At 34.7% G+C, this 17,874-nt stretch overlaps 1 protein-coding gene across 9 annotated transcripts in view; it reads left to right on the plus strand.

Moving 5' to 3' along the window:
• The window catches only part of LOC132697946 (collagen alpha-1(IX) chain-like), a 296,717-nt gene that overhangs the window by 244,606 nt on the left and 34,237 nt on the right, over positions 1–17,874 (plus strand). For 8 of the 9 annotated variants that reach the window (XM_060663729.1, XM_060663727.1, XM_060663728.1 and 5 more), the window contains one exon: positions 5,757–5,831. The exons of the other annotated variant lie outside the window; for it this stretch is intronic. In XM_060663729.1, coding sequence (XP_060519712.1) covers positions 5,757–5,831 — 75 coding nt within the window. The remainder of the gene's footprint in view (positions 1–5,756; positions 5,832–17,874) is intronic. 9 annotated transcript variants of the gene reach the window in all.

Consider the following 17,874-nt stretch of genomic DNA (forward strand, 5'->3'; position numbering starts at 1 on the left):
GGGTGATTTATGAAGCAACAGATCGCTAGTGTTTGCTGTCTTGAATCAACGCAACCACTGCAGCCGATGTTTCAGAACTAACAGTATTTTTGGCTGAGAAATCTTTAAAAGACTTGCTCAGCATAAGACTTTAACAAAGATCCGTTAAATTTGTCATAAAAAAAGACCACCGCTAACCATGCAATTTTTTATTTTCGCACACATTACACTATATTTTTATTGAAACTCCATTCAAATAAGCCGTCGATTCTTGTTAGAAATTACTTAAAATATGTTCCATTTTTGTGTAAGAACAAAATATTACAAAACAATACATTTATTTTTTAGGTATACATTTTTGTAACTGCATTTCTTTTTCATATAATATTTGCCCATAATAACTGGTAGTATATTAATGAAATCCGTATTAGACAGAACAATAGTAAAAAAATTCGGATAGGGCTGAATTTTGGTTGATCACTAGTGTCTGCTGTCTCGAATCAACGCAACCACTGCAGCCGATGTTTCAGAACTAACAGTATTTTTGGCTGAGGAATCTTTAAAAGACTTGCTCAGCACAAGACTTTAACAAAGATCCGTTAAATTTGTTATAAAAAAAGACCACCGCTAACCATGCAATTTTTTATTTTCACATTACACTATATTTTTATTGAAACTCCATTCAAATAAGCCGTCGATTCTTGTTAGAAATTACTTAAAATATGTTCCATTTTTGTGTAAGAACAAAATATTACAAAACAATAGATTAATTTTTTAGGAATAAATTTTTATAATTGCATTTCTTTTTCATATAATATTTGCCCATAATAACTGGTAGTATTTTAATGAAATCCGTATTAGACAGAACAATAGTAAAAAAATTCGGATAGGGCTGAATTTTGGTTGATCACTAGTGTCTGCTGTCTTGAATCAACGCAACCACTGCAGCCGATGTTTCAGAACTAACAGTATTTTTGGCTGAGGAATCTTTAAAAGACTTGCTCAACACAACCATGCAATTTTTTATTTTCACACACATTGCACTATATTTTTATTGAAGCTCCATTCAAATAAGCCGTCGATTCTTGTTGATTTTTGTGTAAGAACAAAATATTACAAAACAATAAATTTATTTTTTAGGTATAAATTTTTGTAACTGCATTTATTTTTCATATAATATTTGCCCATAATAACTGGTAGTATATTAATGAAATCCTTATTAGACAGAACAATAGTAAAAAATTCGGATAGGGTTGAATTTTGGTGGATACCTAGTGTCTGCTGTCTCGAATCAACGCAACCACTGCAGCCGATGTTTCAGAACTAACAGTATTTTTGGCTGAGAAATCTTTAAAAGACTTGCTCAGCACAAGACTTTAACAAAGATCCGTTAAATTTGTCATAAAAAAAGACCACCGCTAACCATGCAATTTTTTATTTTCACATTACACTATATTTTTATTGAAACTCCATTCAAATAAGCCGTCGATTCTTGTTAGAAATTACTTAAAATATGTTTCATTTTTGTGTAAGAACAAAATATTACAAAACAATAGATTAATTTTTTAGGAATAAATTTTTATAACTGCATTTCTTTTTCATATAATATTTGCCCATAATAACTGGTAGTATTTTAATGAAATCCGTATTAGACAGAACAATAGTAAAAAAATTCGGATAGGGCTGAATTTTGGTTAGTGTCTGCTATCTTGAATCAACGCAACCACTGCAGCCGATGTTTCAGAACTAACAGTATTTTTGGCTGAGGAATCTTTAAAAGACTTGCTCAACACAACCATGCAATTTTTTATTTTCAAACACATTACACTATATTTTTATTGAAACTCCATTCAAATAAGCCGTCGATTCTTGTTAGAAATTACTTAAAATATGTTCCATTTTTGTGTAAGAACAAAATATTACAAAACAATAAATTTATTTTTTAGGAATAAATTTTTATAACTGCATTTCTTTTTCATATAATATTTGCCCATAATAACTGGTAGTATATTAATGAAATCCGTATTAGACAGACAATAGTAAAAAATTCGGATAGGGTTGAATTTTGGTGGATACATAGCTAGAAATAAAGTGCCAAAAGAAACCAACTATCTATTAAAAATCGAAATTTTCGTTTTTTTTTTGCTCGAAAACGGCAGGCCTTATTAAAAAATATCTCAGACATAAATTGTATACTATAAAATTATCTACAAAATGGTTTATATAGTTTTTTAAAAAATTGAACTGAGGTGGCTTTTACTGGATGAAAATCCATTTGTCAAAATAAATAAGAAATAGAAGTTCAGATTTTCACGAAATTATATATTTTTACGTGACAATTGTTTCGACAACATTTGATAAAGACACGGTGTTGTCGAAACAATTGCCATGTAAAAATATACAATTTCGTGAAAATCTGAACTTTTAGTTCTTATTTATTTTGATTTTTATAGTTTTTTTCCTAAGAATCACCATTCCTGTGAGCTATCTCTGTAGGAATTTTTATTTGAAATGTCTGTTTTGACCGGACTAGTAATGAAAATTTAATAATTCAGTTGCCGAAAGCAACACTGATAAAACCTATCTCGCGCGATTGAATCGTCTGCCTTTTTCTTGCACTTTTCACATTAAACAAAAGTCCGCGACCTGTTCGACCCGAGGACATTGGACAACGAAATGCATTTGTGTAGGTAACTGCAAAGCCGGAAACTCGGTTCTCCGGCAGCAACTTTTTCCGTTTAATATTTATGAAATAGGTCAATAATCTCGCATTCTTTGGTCCTAAGACGGTGGTAGCTGTTGGGTCGCCGCGCTGGCGAAAATTTGATTACGTCGAAATTCGTTTTAGTTTTAGATTTGATCGGCCATGGCTTACGTTCAATTTGAAAGAGTGAAATTATTATTTAAGTCGTATTAACGAGAGAACGACTCAGCAAAGGCTTGTCTAATATGCCCCTAATAGGGCTCTACTTGATAAGTATCTAAATTTACAGAAAACAATTTAGCGTGAACTTGAAAATCATGATTTATCATGATCATCATGAAATATGAAATTAAACAAACATTAAAAATTAAATTAAAATAAATTAAAAATTTAAAAAAATAAGAGTTGCCATCCAGCTGAACTATAATTAAAAATAAATAAACAAAAACTTAAAATTAAAAAAATATAGATAAGATTTAAATTAATTTTCCATTTTAACTTTTTTGATTCAAATACTAGAAAACGAATGACACATTTTCAATTCTACGAGAAGATCGATAAAGTTTTGTAATACTTTTGAAGCCTCATTTCACGAAATTCCACGAACCGAACCAATTTATTTCCACTGAAAAAAATATTTGCTGGAATCTTAAAAAAGTAAATTTCCAAATTGAATAGCCGGGAAATCGCTCGAAACGGTTACCAGTTCGGTGGCCATTTTTATTTCACACCGACGCGTTGCAGATTTTTGAATACATATATAAATTTCTGCTCTGTCAGAAGCTTAGATAAGATGTTATATTGCGAGAAAGCCTTTTGTGTCGCGAGACCGTATATCATAAAGTCCCTGGATTTTACGGACTAACTTTTGGGGAGAATTTCTTGATTTGTGTCTTTCGAAAAGGAAAACGTAAAATCGCCTGTTAGCAAAAATTATTTATTGGCGATCGGCTAGACGTGAAGCCAAAATGAAGTGTCTTATATTGAATCTACAATAGACAAAGCCCTAAATCCATTTTCTCCAAACTTATTGGCAATTTTGCACTAATCACCGCTCGTGTGCTACTATACCGTCTGGCCCGTTTATTATTAGTATGATACGTTATCTCACAACTTGTAATAAATAACTGCAGGACTACCAAAATGTAACATTACAATTAAAATAAAGAAATTGCTAACTTATTTTTTTCAAATGGAAGGTTTTTATAATTTTAGCGTATTTAATATTTTAAAAAAGGATGACTTTGTATAAGGTTGCCTATTTGAAAAACTTGTAGATCTATAAATATTAGCATTTAATGGATTTATAATTATATAAATTCTGCAAAATAAACCTAAAAGGAAGCGTTGCTAACTAGTGAGGGTCTAAATAAATCATCGTTTCATGTCAGCATAATATCTAATTGTATCTAATGTATCTAATTTTGGTTGTAAAAGCAATCTCATCTCCGTTATTAGCAAACTGAGAGCCATGCGGTTTTCACAACACCACGCTACTTTTTATCTATCTTTATCTTTCAACTCATTGAAAAGTAGAAAATTGCTACTTATATAACTTTTCGATAGAACCCCGATATATGTTTAAAAGTCCTATTCAGCTTGTTTTTAGCTTTTTAAAAATGTAAATAGTTGTGTACAAATATTAAAAAAAAACTTCAATTCAAAATTTTGGAAATATTATATTCGCATTATAATTATCACAATTCATAAAAAAAACACTTTTTAAATTTAAAATAATTATAAACCAAAATAATGCCATGTTTCCTCTTTTTAGAAAACAAGCTACATGTGTATCGTAAAGAAAATATAAATTTTGTGGCTTTACTATTGAAAAAAAGGAATGTATATTTTGAAGTTAGAATTAATAATTGAAACTAATATTACAACTATTCATTGCACTAAGCTACATATTATATAACTAAGTAAAACTGATGCATACTGCATATTCATAAAGCATTTAATGCAAAATAAAATGTGTGCCTCCTTGTGCGCCTGCTAGCTGGTAAAGTAAAGTATTTCTATACAGGCGCTGACGTCATTCCCATTGTGAGCGCATTTGTCGAATTTAAACCGATAAGCACGTTTCTTTTCGTTTTTTTGCTGAAACGGATGCATTAAAGTTATTTTAATATTCGGAACTTATCAGTTTGGACCAAATTTATTTTTTGTGGAAAAATTGCCAGAAATGTGAAAGACTGTGGGACCAATACGCCCATTTCAAATAATCTACAAATTATTTAGGAAAAATATGTTATATTATCGGATGGTAGATATCTTGGAAGAACTATTTGAAGAAGAAAGTTACAGTTAGGTCGCTAAAATGTGAATTAGGAGAAGAGGGTCTAAGTAAATAAGTAAATAAGTAAATATAGCAATGGTCCTTTTAAAATACTCAAAGAAAGAACATTTTAAGAAGGATTTAAATTTCAAAGAAATAGTTTTGTACTAAAAAGGGGTTTCAAGTTTTTACATAGATAAATAGATAAGTAGTGTACATCTTCATGTAAAAGTTTAAAACAAATATTTTAGAATAATTAAAATAAAATAAACTAAAACATTCACGATTTATACATTGCACACTTCTTTCAATAGTCGTTAATATTTCATTCTTATTATTATAGAAGACTTTGTGTTGCAACTTCGGATTTGTTATCTCTATATTGACTCACAACATCTGCGTTGGAAAATTTTGTTTTCACAATAATGAAAATCTGGCAAATTCGAATGTTGTTAAAAATATCACATCCAAGCAACCGCTCGTAGCGTCTGCAGCGCGAGCAAATTTTCAATTTTCTTTTAAATTAAACCGTAAATCAGTTCGATCTGTAATTTGCATTCAAATCAGATTTGAGATAGCCGAGGACTCTTAAAACAACGAATTAAATGAAAATCTCGTCCTCTTACCTTAATTGGAAGAAAGCAAGAAAATGTTTTAACTTGCATTATTGCGTGCCTACGATGTTATCTGATTTTATTCTTCCATGAAACCTTCCGTTAGTTTTTTGAAGCGAAATATATCATTTGCCGTATGTATTTAAACAGATTAATTTTTTTTTCTTTCAAACTGGCTAAGGAGTGAAAGGAAGTCTAGAGGAATTGCGAGCTGTTAAGGAATTGAAGGATTTGAAAAACGTCAGGATCGTACCAGGTAGTTGAACATCTCTTAAATGCTTTTGCATGCTTTTCGATGTTTAGTCCAATGTTCAATGTTTTCCCGATATATTTAGACGCCAATGTCCTTGAATTTGTGCAGGTAAGTTTGATGATAATGTTTGCATCTGGGCCATAGAAATAAATAACTTCTTATTATATAACAAAACAGGTTTTGTTAACGTTTGTTAGTACGGTTATACATTTAATTCCATAGACAATCCGTAATATGAAAAAGTCAATGGAACGCTACATGTAAAATCTTACAGTAGGAAAATGAGCACTGATTAGGTATCTATAGGGTGATTCATAACGAGAGGAGCATCCAGAAACAAAAAGCCTAAAAGCATTCTCAAAAAAGCACAACTTGGAACGCAATGTTTCTAAGTCTTCCGTTGCAAGGATTGGTAGCGGCACTGCAGAAATTTAGGTATAGAACTGGATAATTTTTCCATCCATAATGTGCATCGAAAAATCGTGACTTGCACACGCTTAATAACAATATTAATGATGATTGCTTTTTACAAAACTTCTGGATTCCTCCTGCGTCGGTTTTTGCTTAGTCGAAATTGCTGACGTTTCGCTAATCATCCTGTTGGCTTCTTCAGAGCTTGACTTCTAACTAAATTTTATTTAGTTAGAACTAAATCAGCCTCTCTCACTCTGTATATTCCTTGGTATTATTCTAAAATCACAGACTAGAATGTTACTTTCCTTTATTGGATATATTAAGCAAATCGAGTTCTATAAGCTTGTGGGATGCTTGACTATGCCGACATGTGACCACGTGCTCTATACCACATTGATTAAAATTTAATAAAATAAGAGTCGCATAGCTGTTGTTTGATACTTCGATCGATTTAACGTGGAGATAAATGAAGCTCAACTAACAGGTAAGTTGTAGTACAAAGTATTAAATAGTTACAGAGGCATTGCAAGTAATGACGATATAACGAACCTAAAGTCTAGCCTAACATAAACATTAACTCAAGAAAATGAGAAACCTTCTATGGGGAACCTTAGTAATAGATTGCGAAAATATGTTCAAATCGGGTCGAGCATTGTATGTGGAGCACATTGAGGGAATAAGTGGAAATATTATTTCTGGGTGTGAGCAGAAAGAATGTGTTACTATGTCTAGAGTTACAGGGAATCAGAAAATTTGGTCCATATAATAGGTCAGAGTAATCAAACAAAATATTTAAAATTTTAGGTAAAGTGATTAAATAATGGTAACCATGGCGATCACTAAGGAAACGAAATCTATTTAATAATATTGTAAGCGAACAGCCTTGTGGGGGATATACTCCGTTTAACTTATACAATACATACTTCAAAAACTTACGCTCAATTCTTCCAGCCTATTAATTATTATTAATTATGACAATTGTACCCAGGAGACCAAACTACTGATGCATACTCCAACATAGACCTGACGCATGAGTTATATAATATTTTTATAACTTCTGCACAGGGTGCGGCAAAACGATAGGTACTATTTGGGACATTAATATAAACCAAACTACATAAAGCAAACATTTTTTTAAATTATTTTTGGAACGGTTTTTTTTTAAAATGATGTCTTTTAATTGACGGCCATTATTGTCGTTGCACTCTTATGGCTGCCTTTAATTCTTCCAAAGTCCGCGGACGATGTCTAAAAACTATAACAAGTAACCCCATAGAAAAAAATCGCAAGGCGACAGCCAAGATCACCCCGTAAAGACACCACTTTGTTTAGGAACATCTCTTGAAGAAGATTTAGTGAACGACGCGTTGTGTGCGATGTAGCACCATCCTGCTGGAACCAAAGATGTTCTCTTTGATCGTTGTTCAACTCGTTCACTTTTGGACGCAGGAAATTGTTAAGCATATCAAAATATCGATCTCCGTTGACTGTTACCGTTATTCCATCTTCTTCGAGAAAGTAAGGATCCCACACGCCGAACCCCGAGACTGCACACCACACGGTGACTTTTGGACTGTGAAGAGGTCGCTCATGAAGTTCCTGTGGACTATTTGCTGACCAATAAGGGAAATTTTGCTTATTTACGGTACCCGAGAAAGTGAAAATGAGATTCATCACTAGACATGAACACAGCGCCTCTGAGAATGTTTTGAAGAATATCCCGGCATAAATTTGTGCGGGTTTCAAAATCTCTGGCGCTTAATTCCTGCACTACCATCATCTTGTACGGATGCATTTGGAGTGAGTTGTGTAAAATTCTTCGAACACTTCTATCGGGAATTCCCAAAGCAGCTTCATGCTTACGAGCTGAACGCCTTGGAGACTGTTGTACGGAAACTCTTACTGCGTTCACATTTTCCGGTGTTCTTACTGTCCTTGGTCGGCCAGTAGATCTTCGGTTAAGCGCAGAACCTGTTTCCCTGAAGTGTAAAACCCACCGACGAATTGTTCTTCCATCCGGAACCGCGCCGTGCCGACCAACATCAAACTGATTACGAAAAGCGCGCTGCGTCGCTATTACAGAATCCCCATTTCTAATAAATTCCTCGACAACCACCAAGCATGATGCACTCCACGCCAAGCCATGTCGATAACTTAAAATTGTATACTCTTGTTTGCCTAACGCGAGTGCGTACACAGTGTTGCCGGTTTTACAAACCGAACAACCACTATTTGAAATCCTGCCTACCTTTTTGCCGCACCCTGTATTTATAAACTCTCTATTGGAACTTACGATAAACCTATGTCTTTTTGAGGCTTCTGCCAGTACATTATTATTATTACCTTATTAATATTACTCCCAAGTTAGAAAAAGTGTTAGAACGGGAGAGAGTTTTATCAAAAAGATGATATAGATAAGATAAGATATATTTCACAGATGCGCCCATGGTGGTGGAAGAAACTACATTACACTTGGCTGTATTAAGTTGCAAGTTATTATTTAGGGTCCAATTGTGGATTTGCTGCACACTACGCTAGAGGGTGAGACACCGGATTTAAAAAAAATAATTTAGGTCGTCCGCATATATCAAAAACTGACATCGAGGTCCTTACCAATGTCATTAACGAAAATGTTGAATAATAATGGCCCCAATATTGAGCCTTGAGGAACGCCTAAGGAAGCAATTAACAAGCGATTCGGAAAATCCAAAGGCACGAAACTTGTGGATTAAAATTACTTCGTTTACAGTATAACGCGTTCGTTTACAGTATAACCAATTACTCTCTGATTTTAATATTTTAGACATTCATAACTTTCAACTAAACTGTCCTGTTGGCGTTGCGATGGTATAGTATTAGCATATCCTAGTAATTCCTGGTTATATTAAACTGCAACTAGTTTTGTCTCTCATTTTTTATCTGGTTTATCGGTATTTAATCGTGTAATTAGGGGTAGTATAGGCAGTTCTGGATTTCTCTTTCGTTAAATATAGTAACTATATCACACTACATTTAAGTCGGTTAGAAGAGGAGGATATTTTGCACGTCCATAGTTTAAGATCGTTCGATAGAAAATTGGAGAATAAATAATGGTATGGCGATACAGGTCTCGGGAAAACCGGTCATAGGCTCATTGTCCCATTGTATTCGTCTGCGACACGATATATGAAATATCGGGAGATGCCGTCTGGTTACCAGGACGATTTATGCCGAACAAAAAACGCCACCCCGGAGGAGATTATGGAATCCGGGCCAAATTTTTTGATCGCCTTCAGTTTCCGCAACGAAGTGTTGATGGATGCTGGAATGGCATTTTAAATGCTTAAAAATGCGCCGATAATGGCGCAAAATATCTCTAAAGCTCTAGAAATTTACGACAGTTTAAAGGCGAACGACCAAGAATGTGTCTATTAAGCTTATGAAAAATGGACACAACCGAGCGAGAAACTTTTCTATCTCTAGACCGGGATGAGATCGCGGCGAGACAAAAGTGTCCTTATTCTCGAAGCCTCGGCTGTCGGATTTTATACCTTTCATTTTTCTCCTAAACGTTGTTTTGCGAAACTGCGAAGCAGCGTTCATCCGATTTGGTCCCTCAATTTGGTAATGAGTAAGGGTTTGACTCGCCGTAGCTCCCACAACTGACAACTGAATTACACAGACATCCAAACATTTTATCAAACTCGATTAAAGTACAGCAGCAAAAGGTCGAGGGAGGAGGCAACCGTAAAAGAAATGAAACATGAAAACCTTTTTCAATTTCGAAGATATTTTCCCTCCACTGTTGTCATTGTCGTCTATGGGGTGCAGACAAATTAAAACAAGCAACTTTTGAAATTTTTTTACAAGGAAAGGTACAGTTTTGTTCACAAAAAAACCCGTTCAAGTCTTATAATTAGTTAACATTTAACACTGATTGTTTCCTCATTAGATTCATGGTTGGTTATATTTAACAAACAACTTTTTTTCCATAGAAAAGAGACCAAACAATGCCAGCATATTTTCATTTTGCCGCAACTAAAGTATAATACAATAATAAACTGAAGTTTCTTAAGAAAAGAAAAAAAGGACGATATTGTCAATACTAAATATGAAATTAATTGGAGATTTCAAATATATGCTTGCATTTGCAAATACTGTTGGTCTTGTAACAACTCACAATCATTTACACATTTTATTTTCCTGAATAGTTTTATTTAGTCCTGAACATCAATGATCCCAATGGCTCTCCAGAACAAGCTGTATAAAAATTAGTAACGTAAAGTTTTTTTATCGAAGAAGAAGAATAAGAAGTTTTTATAGAAAAAATGTCAAATTGAAACCGATCAAAGGCTTTGACAAAATCGGTGTATATGGTAACATTATTCGCAATATGTTCGATTTTTCTTGAAACAAAAGATTCTGTTTTGAAAACAGTGCTATATAGATTTGTTTGTTGTTGTTTGTTTGTTTTAAATGACACAATGTATTTTTTAAATCGATTGATCTCTTTGTATGCTCTCTAAAAATGTATAATAGTTAGACACCCAACATTCTTATAGCCTACTCTAATTTATTTTCTTAACACAATTTATAATGTAACTATGGACAGTAATATTAATAATAATAGCAATAATAATATGTTACGTGGAATAAAATTAGGATAGAATGGAAATATATTTTCCAAAATGTCAAAATATATGTTTTATAATACCGTTAGGCAATTATACACTTTTGAAAAGCGCAATCACGTCAGAAATTAACTTGGTGTACTGTTTAACAACCATAAACTTAGCTTGTATCTTAAAAGTGATATACTTTACGTAAACAGATCTACAAGACAAGTTTTCATGATGTTATTGCGATGGGGGGTGTTTAAAATAGGAAGGATAACTGAAATGACCATTCTTTTGTTTCTCCCTGTATCCCGAAAACAAAGCCAGCTAGGATTGTTTGCAAAACAACGTCTTTTGTTTAGTAGCGACTAAGCTAGCCCGAAATAAGAACGTAATTCGGATAACAACATTTTCAGAAAATATACAAAATAAAAAATGTCCACGATGGCCTGTATAAAAAATTGTACTGATATTATTCGGTTGGCAAACATTATTATACAGAAGGCATTGTACACTAGAAAATGACTAGAATATTTGGAGAAATTGTTAAAAATTCAATAGTAGGTGTAATTTTTTTTTTTAAATAATTATCTGTACAATTTCTCGCAACAAAATGCAAAATTTCCACTCATTTTTACGCCGACACAAAGCTTTTATATATAGCGACGAAAATACTCTCTCGGGCATGTCATTAAAAAACGCTTTTCATGCGGATTAGCTAAGTATTCTGCTTTCCACAAAAATAATTTCTGTTGTTACTCGGTCGGGAACAATTCATTTTTCCGGCTCTAGTCACGAAAACCGAAAGAAAGCTCGATTAGTCATTTCGTTTAGAACGAGTGAAAAAATTCTTATCTTATCCTTAAAAAGTAAGTCAAAACTTTTCCATAGGCCAAAAAAAAAATCAGTTCCCATTTATTCGAGAAAAAAAAACCCTTTTAACGGTCCGTTAAAGGTAAATTACATCACCATTTTTTGTTCGTAACAAATATCCTTATTTCCGCCATTGGGACTGGAGGGTCGAGTGTTTCGAAACTTATCTCTCTTAACGCTGACTCTTGAGCCTTTTGGGGGCGCGGCTTTGCAGAACTGCGATTATTAAGTTGCCCTCAAAACGTTGGGAATTTGTTGTAACTCTAATATATTTCTTCTAATGAAAGTTTGATAATCGGTTAAAATTTATATCATGGCAAATAAATTGTCTACATTCTGAATTTAAGTTTAAAAAAGCTCTGTGTGAATGTTTTTATTAAATTTAAATCCCAAACGAATAGATCACGTAAGTTACAAATTTCACTAGAAATATCTCGAGTTGGGAACATAAATTATTTAAAACTGGAAAAAAACTACTTGTAGGATTATCGTTCATTTCAATATTCAAAATTAACGAGGCCTCCGACTAACCAAAACTATCGAATGAGAGAATATCTATCCATCTCTCTTTGTTTGTAATTCAGTTTCTTCAAAAAACATATTTTGCGGAAAAATATTTAGGTAATTAAGAAATTTCCTTTATACGATATTATAGTTATGTTGCTTAATTTTACATTCTATTTGTATACACACATTTTGTATTTATGTTTAATTTAAGTTTCTAATTAAGAGCGTTATGGAAAAATGGTAGACATTTTATTTTTATTTATTTTATTTATTTACTTCTTAATTTAAACACCTCCATGGTTTCCTGAAAGTTGCTGACATTTCGCCTTAGTCCGGGAAAAAGTGCTTCGAAATGTGGGCTTTGAAAATGTTGATACACATTCGGACAACTGTCAAAATAAAGCGTCAGTTAGTGGAACATCGTGTGTTTTCAAATTTATTCAGTTAAATTCAGTTGTCGTTTCTTAAACACAATTTTATCGTAGAGAGAGCCCAGTTCAGTTTTGGACAGGAACCAAGAACTGATTGCAATAATCATGTACCGTAATCTTAATTGTCGGGCCGCATTTCTTTGAAACGAGTGATGAAGCAGTAGCCGTGACATCTGAGAGAATCTTGATTACATTATGTTGCGCAAGTATTAGTATGGATATTTTTAGATGAATTTCAAGAATTCTTACTGTAAGGTTTTTTACAATAGGAATGTAAGGCAAGGCTAACTTAAGAAATAATGTAAATGTTATCCCATTCTTACCGCTGTATGCAAAAATTTATCAGACAGACACCTTGAAAAACTGAAAGCTAAATTAAGAAATTAAAAATTATTATTATTATAAAAATGAATTTAAAAAATTAAGAATTGCTTGGTCCAGACTCTATTTTTAAGAACAAAGAACCTCCCGCACCTTTTCATATAAAATTTGTATTGTTATTTAATGTTATTAAGGTTAAAGTAAAAAAGTTAAAGTTATTAGAACATAACAACTCTTTTAAAATATGTTTTTCTAGGCTCTGTAGATTTTTGAAATTCCGCTTAACAAGATATTTCCTTTCTTTCTTTGAATTTTTCAACTAAAATTACATGCGTGAAAGCACCACTTCGCGAGACTTATTACCAGGAATTTTTGAATTTTTAACATCAAGCTTACAGCAATAAAGCTTACGATTTTAGAGAAACCGTACTGGTAATGCGTGCATAATGCATAGATATTCCGATACCAATCACGCGAAACTTTATAAGCGTGTTGCAAATCGCGCTTAGCAAAGGCAGTCTGTTTCATATTAATTCGAAAAAAGTGAAAACCTGAAATGTCCTTTGGTTAGGTCGGTCTGTGATGAAATGGAATCCAGAAGCCTCTCAGAAGCACTCACTGAATATTTTATAAAAGTGTTATTCCCTCGCTGACGTATATCTCTTACGTTCTGAATTGCGCGAACCTAAACCGATCATGGATATTTTTCGACTGGGTAAACTTAAGCTGCCGCACGTAAACGGATTAGGATGAGATTTTTTTTTCTTGACTAGTCAATCGTTACGGTTTTATTTTTATAGGTGCTTATTTTGTGTAGCCCTTCAGGTGAGGATTTTCACCCTTCAAATCTGAACAAAAATTTTCAAAACTAACTTTGGTTTAACAAAATATTTATTTCCAGTCCATACTATTCAGTTATTCTCTACCACAAATAATGGATATAGTCGGTACCATTTGTGATGGCATAGTCGGTAATAAAATGCCAGGCAGAATAAAATTATACTTCAAGAGATGCTGTTATTACTTGGGAGTACGAGAGACAGAAACAGTTGTACTTGGCATTTATTAATTTAACTAGTACATCCATACTCAGAGATCGATTCATGTTTTATCCATGTATTAATAGATCAGGGTGTTCCTTAATGCGAATGAGAAGGTTTAAGTACTTGAAAAAATGATATTTTGTTAAATATTGTCCAAAAACTCTGTCCATGAGGTAAAAATTAAAATATCAAAAAGTCTTAAAATAAAGAAATATATGTCATACCGTATAAAATATAATTTGCCAAGTAAACCATCTTTAGTTTGTATTTAGGTCTTCATTACCGGTTTTAACGTTATACTAAGTATATTCTCTCTCTTCGACTATCATCGTGCCTTGCCTCACTTACAATATTTTCATTAAGAAAAAATAAAAAATGTTTTGCACTAAACCCACACCAATCCTATGACATTAAATAAACAATAATAAGGAGGCAATCTGAAAACGTCATGATCCATTTCAGAAATTATTTCATCTCTAGCATACTGCAAGTTTGTTGCGTAATTTTTGTCAATTTTTACCAACTCACATTTTAGACCATTTTCTGGGAAATTAATCGGCTTACTGCGCAGCTAATTGACAATTTACTCTATTCCTGTCGATGCTTTGGTACACTTTCACTAATTCTAAGCCCATAATAATTAAAGACGGCCTTTCGAGTTTCGGCAGCAGTTGAAACTACTGTAATTATTCGGTAATTGGTACTATTTCTGAGGAGTGTAGTAGACCGGAGCGTAAAAGATACAGGGAGAACACTAGCCAGGTAAATGAATTCGTTTTGCCATTCTTAGTGTACGAGTAGAAGCAGGTAAAATACTGAGGCACCTTCTCTCTTGGTTTTACGATCGACTATGCCATCGCAAATCGTACTGACTATAGTTAATGAAAAGCTGTCCTTTAATAGACAAACGACAACTTTTTCAATATGAAGTTTTCGGCCACTGTATCAAGAATCAAGAGAATTTACCCATTAATTTAAAAAAAACAACCGCTCTTTTGTCTGATTTTTTTGTATCCAGAATGAATAAAAATGTAACCAGTAATGAATAAAAATGAAGATCTGCGGATTTTCTTAGCCCTGATATTGCTAAAGGAAATGTATTAGCTGGACAAAAATGCTTTTTTAACCTTTTAAGAAACGCCGAAATTAGTTTTTTATACACTAATTACCTGCGTAATCCAGAAAATATTTTACTTTTTGCAGACAACATCTCTAGTTTTATTTTGCACTATCATTGTCCTACAGAGAAGCTTGAAATCATCTGCGCAGAGATTATGAGGAAATGAAAATATTTATTTTAAAAAATGTACATATAGATTAAACTGTTCTACTCTTCGCTGCCGTACTGGGTTATATAAATATTACAAATAATAGTGAAGTACCGTTCCTGACAGAATCGCGTTCTAACAAGTATATAAAAATTAGAAGGTAAAAGTTAAAGACTTAGCGCAGATGGAGCAGGCGTGGCGGCGGCGTTGTGGGTGGATGTGGTTGATCTGTCGCCGTCCCAGCGCGACAGATCAACTGCTAAATGCGCGATGTATAATAGATCCTTCCTTGAGGACGCATGACAAGGGACAATAAGATCTGGCCGGTGCAAACGCCCAACAGAATCCCTGATGGAGGGCTCTACCTCGACCTCCCAACCCTTCAGGCGGCATGCCCTGGTCAGAATATATACAGCAATCTTTGGATGATGGGTAGCAGGGCAACGCTAATGGACGTGGGATAAGGTCTCGATCCCATTACAACCAGCACGGCAAAGTTTCATGTGTTGGGTGAGACGGGCATTGTGAAGCCTTCCTGTGGTGGGTATGGTGTTTGTCCTAAGTTGGATTGCTCGGACGTAATCCTCACCGGACCAGCTCGGTGACCAATCAGAAATCCATCGATTGACCGCACAATGGTCGTAAGTTCCCTGACGTATTCAGTCTCAAGGGCAGCCCGGAGCTGCGAGTTTTCCTCACTTAAAAGACGCCCGAGCCCCCTCCAGATCTCCTTCGTGCGTATAATAGCGCATTCGGTGTCTGTACTGGAAGGTGTAACGCACCCTTGACAAGGGCGCGAACGGTCTTGTCTGCGCGGTACAGCGTTGGTTCTGGGGTTTTATAGAGCGAAGAGCTACTTCGGTAAGATGTACTCATGAAGCAGTCCCCACTTTTGGTGCGGCTTCAGTGGCGCGCGATGCAGATTACCCAAGCCGAGCTCTTTTCGGTATGAAGCGAAAGTCAAGAAACCGTCGTACCAATCGTAGTGCAACCTGGGATTCTCGCGCTGAGGGAGTAAGAAGGAATAGATCATCTGCGTAAGCCAAACAGGATACCGTAGTGTCCTCAATTCTCGACCCGTTTGGGAGCTGGGATAGCTGGGATATGACTTCATCCGACACTAGGTTGAAGAGGACCGGGGACAGAGGATCGCCCTGTTTGACGCCCCTCTTAATTGATAGTACCTTAATCTTGAGATTGCTAACAGTAATGTTGTTAGTATATCACGTAAGTCCGTCAAGGATGAAACGAGTGACGCGCCAGTCTACCGAAAAGCGGCGCAGGCATCGTGCGATGGCAAAAGAACTGTGCAAATCGAGGGCGGTGATGGAGTATGGCCTGTTGCGCGTTCTACACTTTTTGACTGCTGCCTGGAGGATTATAGTGTTAGCCACTGTTCCGTCGAGATTTCGGAACCCTCTCTGCGCTGGGTGAATAAGTAGCACAGACCAGCGTGCGGCTAATAAACGTTGAAAGGTCCGAACGAAGACGTTATTGGGCGCCATGAACTAACGTTTTTATGGTCGCTGCTACCCTTGAAGATGAGGGTAGTACGGCAACCTTTTAGCCAAGTAGAATGACGCCGGCGAAAAACGTGGCGTTGAAAAATATTACCACACTCCTTACCGGCAGTCTACGCAGGTCGACAGAGATCATGCCGTCGGGTCCTGCGGCGTTGGAAGCTCTCAGGCACGAATTGCCGTTGCTCTGCTACCTGAGGAAAAGAAGTGGAAGTGCATAAACTGCAATGCGGCACTTATTTAACTCTGGTCGCAGCAGTGGTAAAAAAAAAACTAAAAGTAACTCAAGCTCGAAATGGATTTTTTTAAAATAATCCAAAAACTCACCACACTATGTAGAGACCGGTGATTATCAAGCCATACACCCTGAGATGCTGAAACTGGATGATAGAGTGCTCACAGAGGGTGGGAGACACCTCAAGTCGACGATTTCCGTAGTTGTTGATAAATAATGACAACTAAAAGCGGCACTCGGGCTGTCGCGTTCGAACAGGGAAAACCGTACTTTTTTTACAATATTTACAAACACTTAATGAGGTTTTCTGTGTACAACAGCGTACAAAACTTTACTAAATCACTAAATTAAGATGGGTACTTCCGTCCACTTTTCATTACAGTGTAATGTGTATTTAACCCGAAATAGTTTTAATTAGCCAATCGATAACCTATTTCTCTATAACTCAAAAGTTATTGATTAAAAGTATTATTTCGTTTAAATCCGTTTTTGAACTTAGTATTACACATGTTGTCTTTACTTGCCCTCGGAATCAGCGTCCATTTTAAAAATCTTCGTCCAAGTAGAAATTAACCCAAATGTACGACTAATCTACCACAAAAAGAATATAATTGTTTTCTTTACTATGCCTTGTTTGAGGATCAGACATGCCCTAATTTCATTTTCAGTCATTTATTTTAAGGATATGAGTTTATTGAATTTCACCGCAATGTGCACTGTTAACAATAATTGTGCAATCTGACATGGTGTTTATGGACCAGAGATATTAAAGATCAAATTTAGGTTGCGGTTGACAAATTTCATTTGGAAATTGAGCGGTTTTATGTTGTGATTGTATT

The sequence above is a fragment of the Cylas formicarius genome, unplaced genomic scaffold (assembly GCF_029955315.1).
Source record: "Cylas formicarius isolate icCylForm1 unplaced genomic scaffold, icCylForm1.1 PGA_scaffold_2__14_contigs__length_35257938, whole genome shotgun sequence".
In the NCBI taxonomy this organism is placed as follows: Eukaryota; Metazoa; Arthropoda; class Insecta; order Coleoptera; family Brentidae; genus Cylas; species Cylas formicarius.